General features: G+C 35.4%; 4 protein-coding genes across 11 annotated transcripts in view; 1 reads left to right on the forward strand and 3 right to left on the reverse strand.

Moving 5' to 3' along the window:
• The first annotated feature begins 1,685 nt into the window (after nucleotides 1-1,685).
• On the forward strand, nucleotides 1,686-3,761 carry LOC111494543 (probable xyloglucan galactosyltransferase GT14). Its single transcript, XM_023144495.1, has one exon. It carries the CDS (start codon nucleotides 1,973-1,975, stop codon nucleotides 3,455-3,457), a length of 1,485 nt encoding a protein of 494 aa, XP_023000263.1. The 5' UTR covers nucleotides 1,686-1,972; the 3' UTR covers nucleotides 3,458-3,761.
• A 1,654-nt stretch (nucleotides 3,762-5,415) lies between these two features.
• Nucleotides 5,416-7,416, reverse strand: LOC111494262 (long-chain-fatty-acid--[acyl-carrier-protein] ligase AEE15, chloroplastic-like). 4 transcript variants are annotated; one of them, XM_023144163.1, is made up of 5 exons: nucleotides 7,243-7,416; nucleotides 7,008-7,112; nucleotides 5,955-6,104; nucleotides 5,774-5,921; nucleotides 5,416-5,655 (listed from the first exon to the last, which is right to left on the reverse strand). In XM_023144163.1, the coding sequence occupies exons 1-4, from the start codon at nucleotides 7,327-7,329 to the stop codon at nucleotides 5,868-5,870; spliced, it is 396 nt and encodes a 131-aa protein (XP_022999931.1). In that variant the 5' UTR covers nucleotides 7,330-7,416; the 3' UTR covers nucleotides 5,416-5,655; nucleotides 5,774-5,867. The 4 variants fall into 4 exon arrangements, with proteins under 4 accessions (XP_022999931.1, XP_022999932.1, XP_022999930.1 ...); XM_023144164.1 differs by lacking the exon at nucleotides 5,774-5,921; XM_023144162.1 differs by having other exon boundaries at nucleotides 5,774-6,104.
• A 2,038-nt stretch (nucleotides 7,417-9,454) lies between these two features.
• Nucleotides 9,455-12,641, reverse strand: LOC111494261 (receptor-like kinase TMK4). Its single transcript, XM_023144161.1, has 2 exons — nucleotides 10,240-12,641; nucleotides 9,455-10,164 (listed from the first exon to the last, which is right to left on the reverse strand). Exons 1-2 carry the CDS (start codon nucleotides 12,503-12,505, stop codon nucleotides 9,644-9,646), a joined length of 2,787 nt encoding a protein of 928 aa, XP_022999929.1. The 5' UTR covers nucleotides 12,506-12,641; the 3' UTR covers nucleotides 9,455-9,643.
• A 4,894-nt stretch (nucleotides 12,642-17,535) lies between these two features.
• LOC111494259 (DExH-box ATP-dependent RNA helicase DExH9-like) overlaps nucleotides 17,536-22,703 on the reverse strand; it is a 13,032-nt gene continuing 7,864 nt past the window's right edge. For 2 of the 5 annotated variants that reach the window (XM_023144158.1, XM_023144159.1), the window contains 7 exons: nucleotides 22,069-22,192; nucleotides 21,289-21,571; nucleotides 21,034-21,188; nucleotides 20,559-20,705; nucleotides 20,134-20,366; nucleotides 18,731-18,995; nucleotides 18,292-18,641 (listed from right to left, as the gene is read on the reverse strand). In XM_023144158.1, the coding sequence (XP_022999926.1) occupies nucleotides 18,363-18,641; nucleotides 18,731-18,995; nucleotides 20,134-20,366; nucleotides 20,559-20,705; nucleotides 21,034-21,188; nucleotides 21,289-21,571; nucleotides 22,069-22,192 (1,486 nt within the window). In that variant the 3' untranslated portion in view covers nucleotides 18,292-18,362. Of the gene's footprint in view, nucleotides 18,047-18,291; nucleotides 18,642-18,730; nucleotides 18,996-20,103; nucleotides 20,367-20,558; nucleotides 20,706-21,033; nucleotides 21,189-21,288; nucleotides 21,572-22,068; nucleotides 22,193-22,703 lie in introns of those variants that run through there. The other 3 variants (XM_023144157.1, XM_023144156.1, XM_023144160.1) reach the window with 3 other exon arrangements.

The raw sequence follows: 22,703 nt of genomic DNA on the forward strand, positions 1-22,703 counted from the left end.
ACTTTGAGCTAACTACCCGTGGAGTCCCTAGTCTTTCTCCAAGACTAGTTTAACAGAATCGCGACGTCAGTCTTGTTCTGATCCTATACTCAATAGCAACTCAAGTGGGTTCAGAGTTATGTTAAGCTTCCTTAATCATATTTAGATGTCGTTGTAATTTACTAGGTTCTTAGTGACGTTAGCCGGTTTAAATCTCATCTCTCATTTTCAAGATGTTTGGGGTTAGCTCCTTGAGCTAAACCACTCTCTAGGTACACATGAGTCTAAGCCTCTAATCGCTCATGATCCTGGGTGCAAGGTCTACTGGAAACATACTAACATGGATTAACAAGTAAATCGCACTAGTTGTAGCGCACTATTGTTAACTAATTTCTCTCATGCATGCTTTGCTAGGGAGATATTTCTATCGATCAACTAAGCTCGTATCCCATAATTTAAACTTCACCTTAGTCATATCTAAGAGTTGAGAAGTTCTATTGGATTCCTAAGGTGACTAGCTGGTTTAATGTGGACTTCTTGCTACACGTTGCTCTATTTTGACTCATCGGGTCTTTCTCCTTTGACCATCGCTCACGATCCTAAGTCGCTCAATCCACTGGAGGCGTCATGGACCTAGGTTATTGTCTAACCAACCTAGCTCTAATGCTCTATCTATATGCAGATAAACACGCTCGAAAGGGAGAACATACAGTCGGCACCTGGAGCTAACACGTAGTGTATCATGTACCCACACAAGAAAACAATCGTAATGGGGAGATAACATTCATTAATCACTCGGAGAACAGATCACAATAGCCCATCCTTCTTTCTAACACAGCGGTAAGCATATAAAAATTATTCATCACGAATGGGCAGAAAGATAACTTTACCATACCATGCATACAATACATACTCATCTAAAAACGTCATTCTAAAGTCCTTAACATGCATTTTCTAACCACTTATGGTAAGGAATGCTCGTATGCTAGCATATCTTAGCAAACCCTACAAGTATTACTTACCTAAAGTTCATGTGGTTACTTACTTGAAGGACGTGTGCCTTCCCAAGCTACCTTTTTTTTCATGTTAGGAGCTTCAAAATTCTTCAAATCTCTTTGATTGGACGGGTCGAAAAATACCTCTCACGTGCTGTCAACTACACGTTCAACTCCTTTGTCAAAATTTTCTTTGAATTTTCATAACTTTCTCTATGCAACTCTAATTAACTTAGTTTCTTCACAAAAATGGTAGAATTTTAATATAAATTTACTAAGGTGTTTTTCTCATAATTTTAGTCAATCAACCTTGAACACATACCCAATGGTTGATCTTCGAGTATTGTGGTCTCCTACATAGTCAGCATCACAGTATCCAAGTAGCTTGCAGTCTTTGTGTACAGAAGACCATAGTCGATTGTACCTTTAACATATCTTAAGATTCATCGAGCCGCATCCAAATGAGACTTCTTTGGACTTTGCATGTAACGACTCATGACTCCGACTACATAAGAAATATCCGGCCGAGTTAAGGCACTTTCTTGTCTCGATCGCATCAAGGGTCAGATGGGTAACACTCATTGCATGTACCGACTCATGACTCGAACTCGATCGTAAGGTGGTCAGATGGGTAACACTTGATGGTCAATCATGTCTATGTCTAATTGGGTGTAGAAAAAAAAGTAACCATCGCATAGAAAAGTGTTTAGATGATTACACCTATCACGCATTCATAGCGTATTATGTGTTGGAAAATTAAACGAGATGGCCTCACCAATTATTACACTTCAATTTCCTTTCCATTCCAACACTGTAACCGACGTTTTCTTTTATCCTCCATAGCTCGCTCATCAATGGCGTAAACTGTAATTTCTGCTATTCCTTCACACCCTTCATGCTGATGATGCTCTCCTAGAAAGCCCTCTGTGTTGAAGATGCCGTATCTTTGACTCCAACAAGACGCGTCTTCAGATTCCGTCCACAGCCATACCCAAAAAATGGAGAAGAAACTGTTCAGAAACACTTGCTCCACCGAGCTCTGGTTCGCCATTTTCATTTCCTTCGCCATAACATGGATTTTCCTCTGTTTTGATTACTCCCCTTTCCATTCCTCCAACAATGGCGTCCTCGCTTCCTCCTTAAACCCTAATAGACTACTCGTCAAACCCTCTGCTGCTGCTCGGAGCGTCGACTTGGAATCTGACACCGCCGATCCTTGCTCTGGTCGCTACTTGTTCATCCAGGACATTCCGAGTCGTTTCAATTCTGATTTGATTAGAAATTGCCAATCTCTTACCAGAGGAACCGACAAATCCGATATGTGTCCGTATTTGGTGAACTCTGGCCTAGGGCCTGAAATTGAAGATTCTCAAGGGGTTTTCTTCAATAATAGTTGGTTCAAGACGAATCAATTTCTGTTGGAGGTCATTTTCCACAACAAGATGAAACAGTACAAGTGCTTGACGAACGATTCGGCTATGGCGTCCGCCGTTTATGTACCGTTCTACGCTGGTCTTGACATCAGCCATTATCTTTGGAATCCGAGCATCTCGGTTAGGGATTCCTCAGCTAGAGATTTTTTGAGTGTGATTTCTGAAAAACCTGAGTGGAAGAGGATGTTTGGGAGGGATCATTTCTTCATTGCCGGAAGAATTTCTTGGGATTTCAGAAGAAAAACGGATGATGTTTCTGATTGGGGAAGTAAACTCAGATTCTTGCCTGAGTCTCACAATATGACGATGCTCTCTGTTGAAGCAAGTTCGTGGAAGAACGATTTTGCGATTCCGTATCCGACTTATTTTCATCCATTGAAACTGAGTGAAGTTGTTGAATGGAAGAGTCTCATGAGGACCAAACGGCGCCGTCATTTGTTCACCTTCGCCGGCGCTCCACGGCCGGAACTCAGAGACTCCATTCGCGGTATGGTAATTGAACAATGTCGAGGTTCTTCTCTCTGTAAATTCATAGATTGCAGTTCCGATGGGGTTAATTGTGATGATCCTGTTACCACCATGAAAGAGTTTCAGAGCTCTATCTTCTGCTTGCAACCTGTCGGAGATTCATACACCAGAAGATCAACATTCGATTCGATTTTAGCTGGATGTATTCCTGTTTTCTTTCATCCAGGTTCTGCATATTCCCAATATTTGTGGCATTTTCCTGAGAACCGAACAGCTTATTCTGTGTATATACCTGTGAGGGATGTGAAAAATTGGAACGAGAGCATTGAGGGGATATTGAATGGGATTCCCAAGGACAGGGAATCCGCCATGAGAGAGGAGGTTATAAGAATTATTCCAAGGATTGTTTATGCAGATCCCAGATCGAAATTTATGGATTTTGAAGATGCATTTGATTTAGCTGTAAAAGGGATTCTTGAAAGAGTTGAAGATGTTAGAAGGAAGATCAGGGATGGGAAAGATCCTAGTGAAGGATTTGATGATCCTGATCATTTTAAGTACACATTTTCCAGAAAAATCTGATAAAAAAATGTTGCGGATTTGGATGAAGAACAATGGAAATCAGGGTTGTTGCCGGATAATATAATTCACCAAGTAAGAATTTTCATACATCCTCATCCCATTGTTCAAGTTTTTGCTCCTATTTTCTGTTCTTCATTTTCTTTTTCAATGTTTCATAGATTGCTGCATTTGTTCTGAGTATTGGAAGAATTACAGTTTTTTTTTTTAATTTTTTTATTAGGATGTTCTTGTGTCATCATGTATGTATAAAAGATGCATTACATACACCTCTAAATGAATTATATCATATTTATTCTCACCTCACTTGTCCTTTTCCTTTCTCTCTTTTTAGGTTCTATCATAGTTTAGTTTACAAAATATTGCGTATGTTTATTATTATTATTTGTGAATATATTATTGAGCTTTTATTTAATGTGAGTTTACCTACCTCACTTTTCATTGGTTTTCATAGCCTAACACGAGATCTTTTAGCATGTTTTGTTTTCAGTCTATGAAAATTTTTTGGAGGTCACCCAATTACTCGAAGCAAAACACGTTTGATTTCGAATACATTTTTAGTCATTCTATTTTCATAATTGTTATATTCAGATATGTGATCGCGATCAATTTATGTACCTACCAATTAGGTCGAAGTGTGCATAAAATAGAGAATTGTTAAATCAAAGTGGGGGACAAAGTGGGACCATGAAAAGAATGTAGGATGCTAATTTGATTAGAATACTTCATTATATATGGCTTTAGTAAAGAGCTGAATTTAAGGGTTTGAGGGTGTAAGTGGTCAAGAAAAGCAGAAACAGAAAGTTACAAAAAGAGCATGAAATGGTTGTTGTTGTTTGAATAGCCTAATCATTTGCATGCTTTTTCAACAAGATTTCAATGCTGGGTGTTTGCTTTTTGCATCTATTGTTTTGCATGCCATCTTCATGATTTATTTCCATTCATATCAATGGATTATTTTATTCCCTAAATTACTAAAGTTAATTTTGGTAGTTCCAAAAATATTATAAAAACATTAATTAAAATATTATAAATTATTATTATTGATTAGGTTGGTAAGTGAGAATAATTGTAGTGTGAAGGGCGAGGAGTTGAGTTGTAAGTGGCATGGCACTTGCATAACTTCCTATGGATAATGGAGCGAGGGCAAAGAACTAAGATAACCGTCTACCATGGTTGCTAGAACTAGAAGAAAACCATAAATATATATGCATATAATAGACTGGTTTGGTTCAAGTTGACTTGAATCTGTCTAATGAATTCGAAACTTTTTTTATTTTTTTCAAATTCAATCTACACTCCCCTATTTTTTACTGGGTGGCATTAAATGTAACTTAAAGATTGAGATAGCCATTAAATATGGATTGAGGTTGTTGCGTTTCCTAAAATTTATTTGGTTTGGTGACTATTAATTTAGAAAAATGTGAGATAAACTAATTAAAACGCAATAAATCTATCCTATCCTTATTTTGAGAGGTTGAAATAAAAAAAGAAATAAGTTATTGAAGTGTTGCCGACACTCTCTGATGGGACCGTCATTATAAATGCGGATCGGCGCCTTACAGCCTTTGCAGACAACACGATGCCCAACATCTTTGTTTCTGATTCCTGCTATCTCCCCAACTTTGTGTGGGACCTCTCTTCCTAATTTGTAACAATATACTCAAATTCAAGCTTTTTCTCAACTCAAACTCAATTTCATCTTTATGGTGAAAATGTATCACTGAAAATCTTTGAATACCCAATTCCTCCCGTCCATGAATGTTGTCGGGGCCGAAGAAAACATCAAAAGCATGAACATGACGTCCTATTAAGAAAAAATGGTACAAAAACATCTTATCTAGATGAGAAAAACGAGGCATGGGTTGGAATAGCACCTACCTATCGTAAAAATACATGGGGCGTAAGTTCATGGCCTTAGGATAGTAAGTTGGTACTTACATTCATGGCCTTGAATCACATATAAAGTCATTTATATATATAGCTTGTGCTAAATGTTTGTCCAAGTCCAGAGACTAATTATCCACATTATATTGCCTTGAATAAGTTCTCAATTTCCTTCTTGTAACGTTGTCTCTTCGAATTTCCATTGTAGGGCTTAGTAACCCATTATCTTTTTATATTACATTCACGAATTTCATACTGTGAATGGTTCATTGACAATGAGGATTGGTCCAATTTGAAATGAACATTCTGAGGTCCTGCATGAATTAAACCAACATATTATATTGCTATCAACCACCCTTCCTTCTTCACAAAAGACTAAGAACGAACAGTCAATGGCTAATGATGAACATAGGAACATCACAAAAGTCTAACCATTTTATGAGTTCACTATAAATCAGGCTTGTCAAGGTTTCATTGCTAAGATCGGATGTAGCAGACAACAGTTGTCCCTTGTTGGGAACTATAATCACACCAATGGAACAGAAACCAAGTAGTCTGGTTGATAATCACGAAGATCATCCTGACAATTCAAATACAGAGGAGTTTGAAATACCTTTAACTTTCTTGTCGTTGTGTACGTTTGCTCCACTCCATGTGTAAATATGAAATATTCACAAGCCCGTTCGTACGCATGCCAAGGTGGAAGCATGCTTAGAAATTTATCCCCAACTTTAGCAGGTATAGCATCCCATAAATTCTTTATCTGGAAAATGTTTGACATACAAAGCAGCCTTAGAACACATCATACGTTGGTGAAATAAAGAGAGTAATGAAACAAACCTGGTGCAAGAAATTTCTGTGGGTAAGCATGACAGCTTTAGGGCTTCCAGTTGTGCCACTTGTATAGATAAGAGTAGCAATATCATCCAAGTTGATAGCTTCATATGTATATAACTTACTATGAAACATAAGTTTACGACTCTCATCCCATATCCATGATGTCATTATAATCAAAGAAAGTAATACCATCCAGTCCCTCAGCTGCCAGGCTTGAGTTTTCGCCCCATAGAAGAATGATACATCTCGTGGATGCCTTCGAACGGAATGTTTCAACTATTCGATTGAACAATTCAGGGTTGTCTACAACTAATGCTACACTGGGAAAGTTTAAATTTAAAACCAAAACATAGTTTATATTAAAACCTTTGATTCTCTGTAACATACAGTAAATATGAAGCAATTTAAGAAACCTTTCATTGTGATTGTATATTTGCAACAACTCCTCACTTGATGATCTTGAACCTCTAACAACATTAATTGCTCCCATACTCATAATACTTGAACCCAAATTATTAAAATATAACAAAATGAAATACAATATTTTATACAATCAACGCATACCTTGATCGGCAACAAGCCAATCGGCATGAATTATCAGAAAAGAGTGCAATCTTTTCATCTGGCTTTATTCCAATGGCCCTAAGACCTTCACAGAAATTCAAGATACTTTGTTCTAGCTGCAAATTTAAATTTATGAAGAAAAAAAAAAAAGTAAGTAATATAAGAAACAAGATGGTGTTTCGTTGCTAAAATGAAGCAAAAACATAATCACGGACTATGCTGAAGAAGCAAACGAGGAATACTAACAAGATTATGGTATGGATACCTGTTTATAAGTAATTTTGGAAGCAGGATTATGGTATGGATCCAGTAATACTACCCGATCGCCATACCTCTCCGCTGAAGACCTCCAAATATCAGGAACTAATACCTAACACCAAACAACTTTCTAGCATTGGACAATACCTCCTTAACTCCGACCTGTCTCTCTACATTATAATTCATTCATTTTCTCTCTAAATCATAACATAATGACATTCAAAAGGGATTTCAAAAATTACCTTCGATTGGCAAGAGATTCGAAAATCAGGGCTACTTTGGAGCGAATGACGAGAAATGGTAGAAATCGCCGCGCCCATCATCAACATTCAAATGCCACAGAGCATAAGAATATTGAAGTAGAACAGAGGAATATCCAAGAACAAATGGTTCCAGTGGACGAACAAAATTTTTACTCCTAACCTAAATGGAACCGCCACTTTTATTATTTACTTGTTAAATTTATTAAGATATTAAAATATTTTCATTTTTGTTTGTAATTTTATTTTAATCAATTAATTAATTGATTGATTTTTACAAAAAAAATCAATATAAGTAATTATTTAATTAGAATAAATCAATAATAATTTATTTGAATATATATTTTATTCATTTTTACCAAAGTTTATTCAAGGAGTGAATTCCTTATTTACTAAAATTATTTATTAATTAATTGGTTAGTTAGAATTAGTTATTACTACAAATTAGATTTTTTTTTTCATAATTGTAACAATCATTTATAATCAATTAATTATTTTTGGGCCTATTTGTTCCTTCATTAATAATATACCATAATTTAAAATTACAAAGGACTGATTCAAATTAATTTTATAATTAATAACAATAAATTATAATTAAACAAAATTATTATGATAATTTTTTTATACATGTTAATCAGTTTTTTTTTTTAAATAATTTATCACAGTTAAAATAATTTACTTCATAATTAAATTTGTATAATTGATTCTACATTATTTTTATATTAAAGTATTTTCAAAGTTTATATAATTTTATTAAAATAATTTATTTTAAGATAATTTTAAGATCAGGCTCAAAAATTTTAAGTTGACATAATATTTATATTATTCTTTTTTTAATAAATGAAAGTTAAATCTATAATAAATTATTTTAAATTATTTTAATTATTTAAAATAACAAAAATAATATAACAATAATTATCTAAAATTAAGTAATTTAATATAATTAATATGAATTTTAATAGTACAATAAATTTTTTTGTAATACTAAATTCAACTATTTTGATTCCAATTTTTAATGAAATTGATTGATTTTAATTAATTATTGAGAAGGAATTTGAAGGGATCTAAATGAAAAAAAAAAAAAATGTTCAAAATAAGGGGAGGGTTTTATAAAAATAAAAATGCAGAGTCCCATAATGAGTGCTAGCTTGCTCGTCATCCTGGGATATAACTAACGAAACCATCCCACAAACCATGGAGTCATCCAAGGTCGAGGGCACTACCCCTGTACGTACCAGTTTTGCTGACTATCTCATCATCAACATGCTCCTATAGGTCGAATCCACCACGCAGGGTAGCTTAGCTAGACTCTCACTCAGGTCACACAAACCCTAACCGACTTCATGTCTAGCTCAACCGTACCAAATCGAATAAGAAAGAGTAGACACATTCAATCACTTAGAGCTAGTGTATAATCAATCAACCAAGCAGACATACACACACTCAACGGGGGGATAATATCCACCAAGCACCCAAAACGCAAATACACAAAACTCCATCCTCCAATCATGCATGTCAGCATAGTGGTGTGAACGCGTTCTTCTAGTACCCATTCGACGCTCGGTTTCCAGCTGGAATGCGCTTTTGCCGCCGATGACCGACGCATGTCCAACCGCTGTTCATCCGACAAAGATTAATTAAATGTAATATTAAACTTGGAACTTCCTCAATTAAACAGGAAAGATCACAAGGAATTTTGTTTTCCTGAAAATATAATAATCCGCAACGCATCCCGGAGGCACCAAAGTCTAACATTTCAACTGAATCAATAAACAAAGTCTTAGTTTATCTCTAATCTCGGCGGGATCTCCGGTCAGGATGGTCGGTCAGAGATGTGTTTCTTAAATCAGTCATTGTCGGAACAGTCCTCCACACATTTCTCTCTCAAAACAGGGACATGTTCTTCAAATTCCAAACCCTTGAAGACGCGTAATCCGTTATCAATCAAAACCAGCCAAAATATTTCAAAGATTCGGCAAAGAACCACATGATCATCCAAAATAAATCCTTAAAGAAAACCCAACATTCCCTCTCTTTCTTCCAGCTTTGTTCCAACTCATTTTACACTTCGCTGGCTCTGAGCTCAAAGAATTCCAAGCTTTTCTGTCACCTTTCACAGCCTGGAAGAATCGATGGTTCAGATACCAACTCATCAAACTTTTTATCGAATTTCGAACTCTTAGTACAACTAATATGAAGGCAGAAAAGAACATGTCAATTAACATGAAAGACCATTATTATTCGACTTAATAAATGGAATGGAATAACAAATTCAAATGGGTCAAGAATCCACGAGCATGCACCAAAATTCCATTAATAAAGAATGAAGCAAATAAAAGAGAGAAATGAAGAACAGTTGAGAATCCTTTTGGTTTGTTCTTGGTCATCTGGCATCCATGGAGTCAAAGGTGTCTGCAAATCCCGAAGGTTTGGAAGGAATGCTAGAATGGGTCTGTGAGTAAGAAAGGTCATTGAACATGGTTGATGTTCCTTGATTGGCTTGCCATCTTTGAAGAGCTTGGGGAAGGCTCATGTTCATGCCCGCATCCATCCCCTCTGTTTCTTCCTCGTGATGACTCGTAGGCCTCCATTGGTCCACGAGAGGGCCAAGGATGTTGACGGCGTGGCCCATGTCGGGTCTTTGGTGAGGCTCACGAGCTGTGCAGTGTCCTGCCAGCTCCAACACTTTGTATATACTCTCCATTGTCTCCTCATCAGGGTTCAGCGTTTGATCAATCGCCTTTGGGATGTTTTCTTTGTTGATCAACACTCTACGTAACCATGTCACCAAATGAGATTGCTCGTCCGGCATCGTGTCGTCCAACGCTTTTCGACCGCTGATGATCTCCATCAATACTACTCCAAATGCATACACATCCACTTTCGTCGTTACTCTTCCCGTCGCTGTTCAAAAATAGATCGAGTATTAACAATACGAACATATAACCTCGAACTTAAGACATTGAGTTAGAAGAAAACCTGCATATTCAGGAGCAAGATAACCGAACGTTCCAGCTAAACGTGTCTCGACGGAGTACTTCCCGTCCGGTGCATTCCTAACCAAACCAAAATCAGCAACCTTAGCTCTCATGTCATGGCCAAGAAGAATATTAGAAGGCTTTAAATCTCTATGAATGAAGCTTTGTTGAGCTAAGCTATGGAGATATTCAACTCCTCTTGCCACATCTAAAGCAATTGTAATTCTTTGTTTCCAAGTAAGTGGCGCATAGCCATTCTCTTCCCAATCAAATAAATGTTGTGTCAATGTCCCTTCCGGCATGAACTCATACACCAACAGCCTCTCATTGCCATTAATGCAATAACCCAACAGACCAACCAAATGTCTATGTCTTACTTTAGTAAGCACACCAATTTCAGCTTGAAACTCATTCATTCCTTTAGTACCCATTGCACCAGACTCCATTCTTTTCACAGCAATTATGGTACCATCATGCAACTCTCCTTTGTAAACGACTCCGAATCCTCCTCTACCCAGCACGTTATCCTCACTAAAATTGTTCGTCACTTGCCTTAGAAGATGTATCGATATCGCCACGTTCCCGCCGTCGAACGAATGGATGTTGTTGCTGAAATCCTCACTACTCTGACTTTGCAGCTCACTTGGAACTCCAGCATAACCATTCAAGCCACTCCATGCATCACTCTTGACAATCTCCTTCCCATTCTCAGGATTGTTCACTTTCTCAAACATCTTATGCCTATTGCTTACATAACATTTGAAGACAACAAACAATAAGACAGCAATAAAAACAAGACCAGCGATGACAACACCGACAATCACACCAGCTGAAACAGAGGATCCATTGGAAGATCCAGAAGAAGGGTTATCTATGGTTGTGCCATTGGAATCAATCTTCCCACCATCATGTCCTCCAGGGGTCAAACCTGTTCCAATCAGGGGATTACCCTTCGTGTTCAACTTGACTGATGCAGCAAACTTGGGAATTTGTCCGCTCAAATTGTTGTTCGAAACGTCGAGTGTCTGAAGCTGTGCCAACGTCGTCAAACTCGCCGGTATCTCGCCGGTTAAGTTATTGTCATTCAAATACAAATTCTTCAAGCTCGTCAAATTGGCAAATGCAGGAGAGATCATCCCCACAAAAAGTTGCTTCCCAATGTTAATTGTAGTAACCTTCCCATCAGTACAAACCACAAATCTCCAATTCTGGCAAGCATCATCTCCTTCCCATGCGGATGCCAGCGAAATAGGGTACCCGAAAGCCCCAGCGACCTCAAGAAGCACAGAAACCTGAGCATCGCATTGCCCAGGTGTTGTCTTACAGAACCTATTCACACTACTAAAACTCGCCTGTACTCTTGAATCAAACACAGGCAATGGCCCTTGAAGCTTATTGTTATCTAAACTAACATTCAACAAGCTAGGAAGGTGCATAAGCGACAGAGGAACAATCCCAGTAAATTGATTATCACGAAGTTGAAGATCAAATAAACCCTCACATTTGGAGAGGTCTGGAATTTGGCCAGTAAATTGGTTCTTATGAAGCCAAACCTGAGTCAATTGAGTCATAGACGACAACAAATCAATAGAACCGGACAACCCCATTACCTGATTGTTCATCCACAAGCTCTTAATCCCAGATCCACCGAGAGATTTGGGCAAAACCCCAGTAAGATTGTTGTAAGAAAGACGAAGCTCCTGCAAAGTAGAAAACGAATCGAAGAAATCGGGCAAGGAGCCAACGATGTTGGCATTTGCAGCGTAAAAACTAACCAAATTAGAAGCCTGAGTCAAATCAGTGGGAATGGACCAAGGGGCAAGATTAAGATTCTGGGATAGGCTCAGAATCTGCAAGCTCGTGAGGCCTTGGAAGGCGGCGGGAGGAACAGAGGAGAAATTGTTGTTGTCGAGATAGAGAGATTGGAGAAAAGAGAGATTGGCAAAGGAAGGAATGGAGCCGGTGAAGGAGTTGCGTTGAAGAGAGAGAGAAGTGAGCTGAGAGAGGGAGTTGAGATCGGAAGGGAGGACGCCGGAGAGGGATTTGGAGGCTAAGTTAATGGAGGTAACTCGGTCGGAGGCGTCGCAGCGGATTTCTTTCCAGTCGCAGAACGGGGTGTTGGTGGACCAGCCGGATGGGGTCGGAGAGATTGCGGCGGCGAGCTTCTGGATGATAGCGGCATCATCGCCGGCGGCGGGGGAGAGAAAGAGGAGGAGGAGGAGGAGGAGGAGAGTGGAGAGAGAAAGGAGGGGGTTGAGGGAACCCATTGGAGATTGGAGAGAGAATGAGGTTGAAGATGGAGTTTAATGAATAGAATGGGTGGAGTGGTACAGGGTGGTGAGCTGCAGAGGAATGAAAGAGGAGACTGAGGATTTGTTAAAACTACATGGCCGTCTGAAATATTTCGCTCACCGCCTCTTGTATATTTTTGTTATATTTTTAATCATTGTGAAGCTTGTTCCATGTAATAAACTCTTTTAATTTAAAAAAATACACTCTTTTAATTTTTTTTTAAAGAAAAATCTATAATATTTTAAACTTTCACAAAAATTAACATATTTTTATTATTAATTTTAAATATAAATTCATAATATTTTATTTTAGATTGAATTGGGTTAATTTTATAACTCAAATATATTTATGGAATATAGTGTAAAATTCAAATTTGAGTTTTTAAAAATTAGGTCGATCCTTATATTATATATTTACTTCTCAAATATTATTAAATTTATTAAATATTTTTAAATTGTTAAATATACATGAATAATAAACAAATAATTTATTTGAAATTAATATTTTAAAAATTGCATATAGAAAATGATGATGATTTTTTTTTATAGGAGAATTCAATAGCCATGAATTTTTCATGGGAATCTCTCGTATAGATGAATTATTTAAATATATATAAATATAAATAAATAAATATATATATATATATATAAATATATATATATAGATATATATATATAAGGGGGAAATTTGAGAAGCAAAGGTGGCAGCTTTATGGTGAAATGCAACCAAAAATAGTCTCAAATATTTCGAGTATGCCTCAACTCCCTTAACTTCTTCCTTGCAATTATCTTGACATTCTTTGTGAAGAACTTAGAGGGAAGTTCTTGTTTTAAGCTCTCCCAAGTGTCCATAGTATATCTACCATCTTGAATGTCCATGTACTTGGATCTCCACCACAACTTTGCATCGTCGACTAGATGCATTGCTAACAGTGAAGGTGGCTCGAAAGTACGATTTGAGGTCGAAGATAAAGTTCTCTATAGTCTTGGCATCTTGAACCCCACAAAAGAGTTTGGGCTCTAGGACCTTTATTTTGTTGAATTGAACTACATCCCCAGTTGGGGTTTGATCCCCCACCGCTCTCATGGAGAGGTTTAGTCTGACGCTCAAATCTTCCACTTCAACCCTAACCACTCCCAGGGTTGTTCTCAAATCCTCAGACATTTATGAGACCATCTAAAAGATCACTTGTTGGGGATTGTTTAAGTTCTCAATGTGTTCATTCATCTAGGTAATGGAGCTTGTCGAGCTTTCCCTATGCTCGAAGTAAGCAGCAGTTGTGGCCTTGTCTTCTAGGGCCTCAACCCTAATCATTAATTTACGGACAAGTATTGTCTTAAGGCGGCCTTTCATCTCGTCAATCTTGTCGGCTTTAGAGGCATTCTCATTCATGTGGGACTTCAAAAGCTCCATTCTTTTAAGAACTTCACTCAGGTAAAGTAACTGATCTTGATCTCTTCCAATTAGTCAGGCAGGGATTTGCCCAATTGTTTTGCAGCGGACATATTTCTGTATTACGATTCAAGAGTAGACTCAGCTCTGATACAACTTATCACAATTGCACTATTGCAGCAGCGGGACAACGATTGTGCTACACTTCTTTGAACTTAGCGAACAAGTCAGACGTGTGAAATTCGGACTTTGCCAACAATGTTGGCATATGCTCAAGCCTCAGGTCACGTTTGAGAGAAATGTGAGTGAGAAAAATACGTTGAAAACAATTTTAAAGAAAGCATGTTATAGGCTAAAAGTAAATAAATAACAATGACGACTTTGATAGCATATAACCCGAGTAGGAAAAATTAACAATTAGTCACATCTCCCTATAGTACATTTTGAGGCATTTTAGCCCTGGCAGGTATAGAAATGATTTTGGTGGCCGGTCATACACCCTCGTATTGGCACAACAAGAATAGTAAATGTATATCTAACATGAAAGCAAGTAAAAAAGGGTATGGAACAATCATAAAACCATGCAAAACACGTCTTAGACAAACATGATCGGGACATTCAACATACAGCTACAAGCAACATGTCTTGGACAAACATGACCATGACACAAGACATCTAGTCATTTTGAAATATAAATATATGACTAAATAGCGTAAAGAACCACCTAAGGAGATGTCCCACAATGAGATATGATGGATAAAACGACCTCGAACAAGCACACCTCACTTCAAGTAGAGCTACTAAATAGAGACCTAGTCCCAAACAACTTTTGGATTTTTGTTCGATGTTGTTTCATTTACCTCGATGATGTATATTCTTCTCTTTGAACGAATCAAAGAAAAATATATAGTTTCAAATCAATAACTATATAGTTTAACCACTAAGTCATAGCTAGAACAGACAAAGACGAAGACAAACAAGCAAACAACCATTGATTGTGGAAGTGGAGGATCGATTATGTTAGGTTCCCTTAAATATTTATTTAGTTTTTTAAAATTAAATTTATAATCGAAAATGATGCGATTTACGAATTAATCGTACATTTCTTTTTTTTAATATCTTTAAAAGATTTTTCGGAGATTCTAATATATCACTTATTTTGTTAGGACTAATATTTAGTTCTAGCTTTAGAATCGCGTTTTTCGTGTCTTTTCTAATTTTTTCAATTTGTTTTAGTATGGTGTTTGTTCTATCAGTCCGATCTTTGATCGTTGTTTCTATCAACGAAAAAGTTCTCCGATCCATAGATCGAATTATAATGGACGAGTCTTGGATCATTCGATTACGTATTATCAAATTTTTTTCTTCATTCAACTCGGATATTTCTTTCAATTCAACTAATCGAATTGGGTTTCTTTGTGAAAGGTTTTTGATGACCCGTTTTTTTGTTTCGTTTAACATATTTATAAACACGTTTANTTTTTTCTTTAAAAGATTTTTCGGAGATTCTAATATATCACTTATTTTGTTAGGACTAATATTTAGTTCTAGCTTTAGAATCGCGTTTTTCGTGTCTTTTCTAACTTTTTTCAATTTACCTCTTATTACTTGACCAAGCAGTGCCTTATCCCAGGTTTCTGATCTTTCTATACATGTTTGTTTCTCTTCCTCCTTGGCTCTTCTTATCATCACCGCTTTTGTTTCATTTTCTAGGTACGCCATTGATAGCCTCTACTCATGTCCTAGCTCGTCTGAGAGCTAAATTTGCCTCGATTGTTTGTCTCTTGCCCTGAGCTTTCCTCAAGTTAGCTTCCGCTAGGTTATTTTGTCTTTATAAGTGTTTTCAAAATTCAAGCTAACTATTAATATATATATTTTTTTTTTATTTTGAAATTTATATTTGTTTTAGAATTTTGTTAGAATTTAAATATTTTTTTAGGATAAAAGAAATTGATGATAGAGAAATGGTGAGAAAATAAATCTCAAATAACATTGAGTCCAATTAAATGATGTTATAGCTTTTTAAAATTTATTTAAATTTTTAGAATTTGTCTGAACAATCAAACTATTGGAGAGAAAGTAGGAGAAAACAAATAGAATTTTAAAAAATAAAAAGCTCAAAATTAAATAATTATTAAATGAGACTTTATCTCAAAAATGGTTTAAAAGATTTCAATAATATTCTTAAACTCGGAAAAAAAAAATCTCAAAGATATTATTAAATTTTTAAAAAAAGTTAAAAAATATCGTCATGAAAAATGCCCATATATTGACGGTAATTTTTTTTTCTTTTTAATAAAAATATTTTTATAATTTTATGTGTATTTTTTAAAGTATAGTACCAACGGTAAATTCTTACTAATAAATGTATTTTTTGAACTTTTTAAAAAAATGTAAGGGTATTAATAAAATATTTTTAAGTTCGAAGATATTTTTAAAACACTATTTTAAACCATCTAAGAATAATAATAGGAATAATTTTTTTGAAGAAAAAGTATAAAGTTTAGGAATATTTTTTTTATTAATTTAGCGTATTAAAATTTAAAAACTTGTTAGAAATTTAATGTGACTCATATTAAACTCATACAATATGATACTTGATTAGTCCACAAAAGTTTAGAAAATAAATTAGGTGACCTAGAAGAAGAAAATAAATAATAATAATAAAAGGAAACAAAATCAAAATTGAAAAGAAAAGGCAACGAAATGAAAATTGAAAATAAATAAAATAAAATAAAATAAAAGGCAACAAAATGAAAAATGAAAAATACAAAATAACTAACTAGACTACACTACACTACAACGGATATCCTAATCATGTCTTTCGGGTGAGAGCCGAATATCCTAACCAAACTAGACTAAACGGATTTGTTGTTTATGAGTATTGAATAAAATATATGATTCATTTTCCTTTTAATTTAAAAAGTATAAGTTGGGAACCTTCCCTCATATTTTGACTATTGTGATAATTTTGAATTCTATTTGTTAAATTTCAACATAAAAAAAAAATATATATATATATATATATAAAATAGAAATCATTTAATAGGGTTACATTTTCAGCTATTAAAAGGTATTAATAGAATTTTTAAAGGTATTATTGAAACAAAGGGAATATAAATAATTATAAGCATTCTTCAGTAAATAAATAAAAAAACACCAGAAGATTTTTGAGAATTTAAAAGAGGAAAATGTCCTAATTTAAAATGAAATAAAGCACAATTTGAAACAAATCGTATGCATCACACGTGCATTATTTAAGTGATTTATGATCCCTAAGTAGCTATTTAAAATTTCTTATTAGAGCTTATTGAAATTTGTTAAACTGTAATTGGTATACCAATGAATGAGATATGCTCGAAATAGTTGAATTGTGTGAATTCAATTATTTAAATAAGGTTGAAGAAGCCAGATAAGGTATTAAGAGTGAAAACCATATCGTGAACTCAATGGAGCCATAGATAATCAAGTAAAATCCAATCAACGAAATACTTTGATCTATGGACAATATCGTTGTGATAAAGGTTGTAATGCCAAAAGAATCATTACCACAAAATCAATTTTCGATGGAATGAAAAAGACATGGTAGAATCGTAATCATAGAATACGACTCTAATCGAAATGCATACATTTATCTCATACACTAGGGAGATTGTGAGAAAAGTCATATTTTACACCCCAAATGGGCTATAATTAGAGATACAATTGTTTATCGTACAAAAATTCCTATAAAAATGGGAAATGTCCTTACTTCCAGTAAATCCAGTTCCATGTGTAGGATACCTATCTAGAAGTTTTTGCAACTCAATCATGTATGATAATGGAATCATCAAATATCTGACCTTTTCAAACTCTGTCTAACTCACTATTGGCTCGAGAAACAAAGAGAAGAAGTGCATAAACGAGATATACAACAGCAAGAAGAAGGAAAATGATTGAGATCATAATGTGAGCTTCCTTCTCCCCTCACCTTCATAACTCCTATCTACATCAAGACTTGGCCCTGCTCTCTCGGGTGATCTTCACCCACTCGTGGCACCCGCATGAAAAGAAAGATTGACAAATAACCCACCACTAGCATATGATATTGTTCTCTTTGGACTTCCTCTTCAAGGACTTCCTGTCAAGGTTTTAAAAGGCGTATGATAGGAAAAAATTTCCACACCCAAATGTTTTATTCCCCTCTCCAACCGATATGTGAGTGTTTCATTTCCCTCTCTAACCAATATGCAATTTTCACGCAATAAAATCCAACCACACTTTGATCATATCTATAAATATATATTTTAAATATTGAAGAGCGATAGGAAGAAAAGACTCAAAGGAAACTGTCTTTGGAGGACTATTATTGAAATTTTGTAAACTTTACACAAAGAGACGCATATAATTAAACAATCAAATGTTGTGCAAAAATTAAAATTAAAAAGGGGTAAGAAATACCTATAAGTAGAGAGAAGCAGCAAAGACAATGTCCCTCTTGATTTTGGAAACAGCCTCTTCAAACTTGGTTTCAAGCTCAGTTTCACCAATGGCCTTTGCTGCCACTATTAGTTGTTGCAAGACTTCCTCCAGTCTTCTAATTGCTCTAACCAAGCTTCCCTCAAAAACCTGCGTTATTTCCATTATCTCATAGAACTTTGATCCTTTTGCCCAACCATACACAACCTCCATAATATCTGCTCTAAATGAATTCACAAACCCTTCCACATCAATCTCTACCTGCAATTTCACAATAACTCCATCTCAATGCTTTAATCCAATGAAAAGTAATAAAAAGGATAGAGTATCAAACAACAATTTGTGGTAACCTTGCATTCAAGCTGAACCTTAGCTACCCTTCGAGCTGTGTCTTGTAATTGAATGAATAGCAGCTCAAGCTCTTCCCTAGGCTTCGCTGCATCCTGAAGTTTCTCTTGCCACACAAAACAAGATAGGAGAGAGATAAGTTCCTCCACTTTAGTGTCATTGAAAACCCCATTCAACATCAGCTCAGAAAGAGTTAATTCATTTGCACTACTGATTTCACAAGCAACCTTGCCTTTCAGTTCCACAACGTCATCACTTGTGATGCAACTGCCATGGGAAAAAACATCAGATACTGCAACTAATTCAATGTATTGTTGTTCTATTATGAAATCAAAACCATCAACCTCAACTAGCAACTTGATGATACGGAAACCCTAGCAATTAAATCTAAGAACTCTCGTAAACGTTCTGGATATGTAAACCCCTAGTTCATAAATGCTAAAACCCCCCAATCAATTTGATTTCATTGCAAATGATTGCAACACTTGAAAATTTGATCTAACAACCTCATCGAAGAATAAGACCTTTGGATATTAATACATCCAAGAATCTCAAGGCAATAAGGAATCGCCCCAAGATACTTGTTGATCGAATATCTCAAGGCAAGAACACTTGTTTGAGATTTGAATCACTCTACAAGCAAAATGGATCAAGTCAAGCTTCAATGGTTCTAAGCATGCAACCTAAACTACATACATTTTCCAAATCTACTTTACAAAGACAATATCTATGGTTTTATATAACCTCAAAAGAAAACCTTTGATCTTCCCTGAAATATTTCCAGAGTTATAACTTTCATATTTTATGACCATCATTAGCCACTATGCAAATGTAACCTTAATGTAAATAAAAACCCTTAAAGTACGTGAAACACCGTAACTCTAAATTATCAACCACTCAAAATTTGTAACCATCTAAGAATAAATATAGTCCATCTTCTTTGAAGTTCATATTGCATGATTTAGATGTCTTGGTTTATACCACACTTTATAATTTCTTAGTACATGGCTTTCAAATATATACCGAGTTCCATTCCCATACTACATTAGTAAGCATAGTAAGCATGGTTGCAATACTTTTTTATCTAAGATTGTATGGAATGTTTATGTATTATGAATAAATAAAAGTTTTTTTTTAAATGGAACAAACTGACAACCTAACCCAACCCAACCCAACCCTGTTGAGTTTGGTTGGGTTGGAAATAATTTATGATTGGGTTAACTTACCAATTTAACCAATCCAAAACTTTGGGTTGATCTAAAAAAATTTCTCAACCCAACCCAACTCGACTCATGTACACACATAATAACCCAATCCAACCATTATAATTCGAATTAGGTCGGTTTGGGTTCTCGGGTTTATTGTACACTTGTACCTTAAAAGAGAGGGGAAAAAGATCAATTACCCAAGCCTCCGCAATACTCGCTTCCTGGCCTTCAGTTCATCTTTGAAAGCCAATGCAGAAGAAGAACGCATTGTTTTCTTAATTGACCTGATCTTAGCTGTCAACTCTTGCTTCAAATGCAATGCTTTGAGCTTCTGCTCAACAAGTGTTGATTTTGCCACCTCATGCTTGTCAAAGAGGTTCTCCAAGGCCTCTGTTCTACGAACTGCCTTTCTGTATGAACTACTTTGAATCTGAACATCACATGCAGTTAAAAATCAAAATCTAGAAAGAAGGCATGGAAGAAGCAAACAGATGCTAGATTATACTTCCAGCCAACGGTTTTCCTTGTACAGACGAGTGAATTAAATTATAAATTTCACTGTACTAACCTAAACCAAAAATCCCCATATCAATGAAAAATGTTTTATCTTAGAATTACGTACTTTCATGTCCTCTTCTGGATCTAGAAGGGGCACACCCTTTGGAAATCTTGATAGAACTTCAGAAATCTTCTTCAATGTATTTTCTCGAGTTTCCAACGGCAAGAGATCATTGGGTATGAGTATCCGAATACCGGCTAGAGTACTGATCTGTTAGTAGACAAGAAAGAAATTATGCATCAAGACGTTATATTGAAATAAATCAAGATGGCGGTCGGCAGAAGCTGTAATAGTTGAAAGAAAATAGATCTCTTGATTGAAAGACATTTTACAGTTACTTGAGCAAATATCAAATCGGAGGGACATAAGGAAAACTGAACAAACTTTAACCTAGATCTTATCTGCAAGTAGTTTCTCAAAAAACCTAGATCTTATCAGTGTCAATCTTGGTAATCTTTGGTCTCTATTCCATTTCTCAACTGTTAGTTCACATGAAGCATGTTCTGATGTGCCTACAATATTTAATCTAACTCCATACCTGAGAGATTGGGATGGAAACAACATGAGGTTCTCCGTGCTCTTTCAATTGAACAATCTTAACAGTTTTTTTCCCTATGGCATCTTTACTGACAACACACCTCGTAAGAACATCCACAGTGTAGTTAGCAGATTCCGGTTTCATGCTAATATCCTCTGTAACAAAAATTGAAGTTCAGATTCAGAGGACTAATAAGCTAAAATTTGAAGGGGGAAAAAAGGAATAAATATGCATGAGAGATTATTGATATTTTACCTTCAGAAACACCTTTCACCCTTTGAAAATTAATCATCAATCCCCACGTAACCTGGTCTTTAATGGAGAAAGTCGAAGAATTCACATCATACCTGTTGCATTCAATAGATACAAGCCTGCCAGGTTGTAGAAATGGCAAGCAGTATCTAGGAGACAACACAATATCATGGATATCCTTTTTCAAACTTTTGTACTGCTTTAGCAAATCATAATAATTTTTCAAACTATCTTCCTCTTCAATCACTATGGAATCCCTCTCCTCTTCAAGGGTTTTCACTTGTTTCTGCAATAATAACTAGAATTAGCATGTCAACTTATATGAAATATATACCACAATATGGTTCCATCTTTCATGTGTTTTATTAAGTTCAACAAATATGTGAAGATCGGATTTAAACCTCTCACCTTTAGTATGAGGTAAAAAGAATTATAGGTAAAAAGATAACTAGACAGGTACGCAAAGTGATAGGTATCTACCAAAAAACAAAAGCATCATTACCATGTTCAACAAATAAAAATCACAGAGGTTAGTGTGAAAAATACGAATAGTTCTTTATCATGTTCAACAAATATTATTCAAGGAACATAGTGTTAAAAAAAAAAGATCTGAAGGATATAAAACAGTATATATATACATATATACATATATAGATGACACATTATTTTGCAATTTCTTGTAACAGATCATCCTTTCCATTTTCAGTTGCCCAGAGTTGGTTCTCTTTGTTTCAACTAATTTCTTTATTTCCAAGCAACCTTATATGTGATGCAAAAACTAACCTCGAGATTAGGTATGTTGCGGTCGGCTTGGAACTGATAGAAGGAATTGCGCAGCAGATTTTCAGGATCGCCATCTTCACAACGGATTTGATTTAAGAGCATATTATAGCTCAAATGGAAAGCACTACAACGAAAAAGATAAGATGTCAGAGCAACTTATTTAAACAACAGAATTGAAAAAAATAAGGTTGTCGACATGGTTACACCCCAAACACAACCCTATAAAAGGCAATTAATAAAAAAACTAAAACTCATCTAGAGTACATCTTAGCAAGTCAAGTATCTTAATGGCTGATATAAATCCGCCAACTAATGCTCCCTTTAATAACCACTTGGATTTTAGTTTTTGGTTTTTAAAAATTTGCCTTTTTTCATCAATTTTCTACAATAAATTTCATCTTTCTTAAGAAAACATTTGAATTCTTAGCCAACTTCCAAAATCCAACAATAAAAATAAGTTTTTTAAAACTGATTTTAATTTTCAAACTTATGCATGAGACTTAGGGATTTACTATAATGATAAAAACAAAAGAAAGAGAGGCTGGTTACAAGTAGATTTCAAGAGCAGCAGCAGCAGGTATGACAATCCTCTCTCTCTCTCTCTCTCTCTCTCTCTCTCTCTCTCTCCCTCTCTC

Source organism: Cucurbita maxima, unplaced genomic scaffold (assembly GCF_002738345.1).
Source record: "Cucurbita maxima cultivar Rimu unplaced genomic scaffold, Cmax_1.0 Cma_Scf00020, whole genome shotgun sequence".
Lineage (NCBI taxonomy): Eukaryota > Viridiplantae > Streptophyta > Magnoliopsida > Cucurbitales > Cucurbitaceae > Cucurbita > Cucurbita maxima.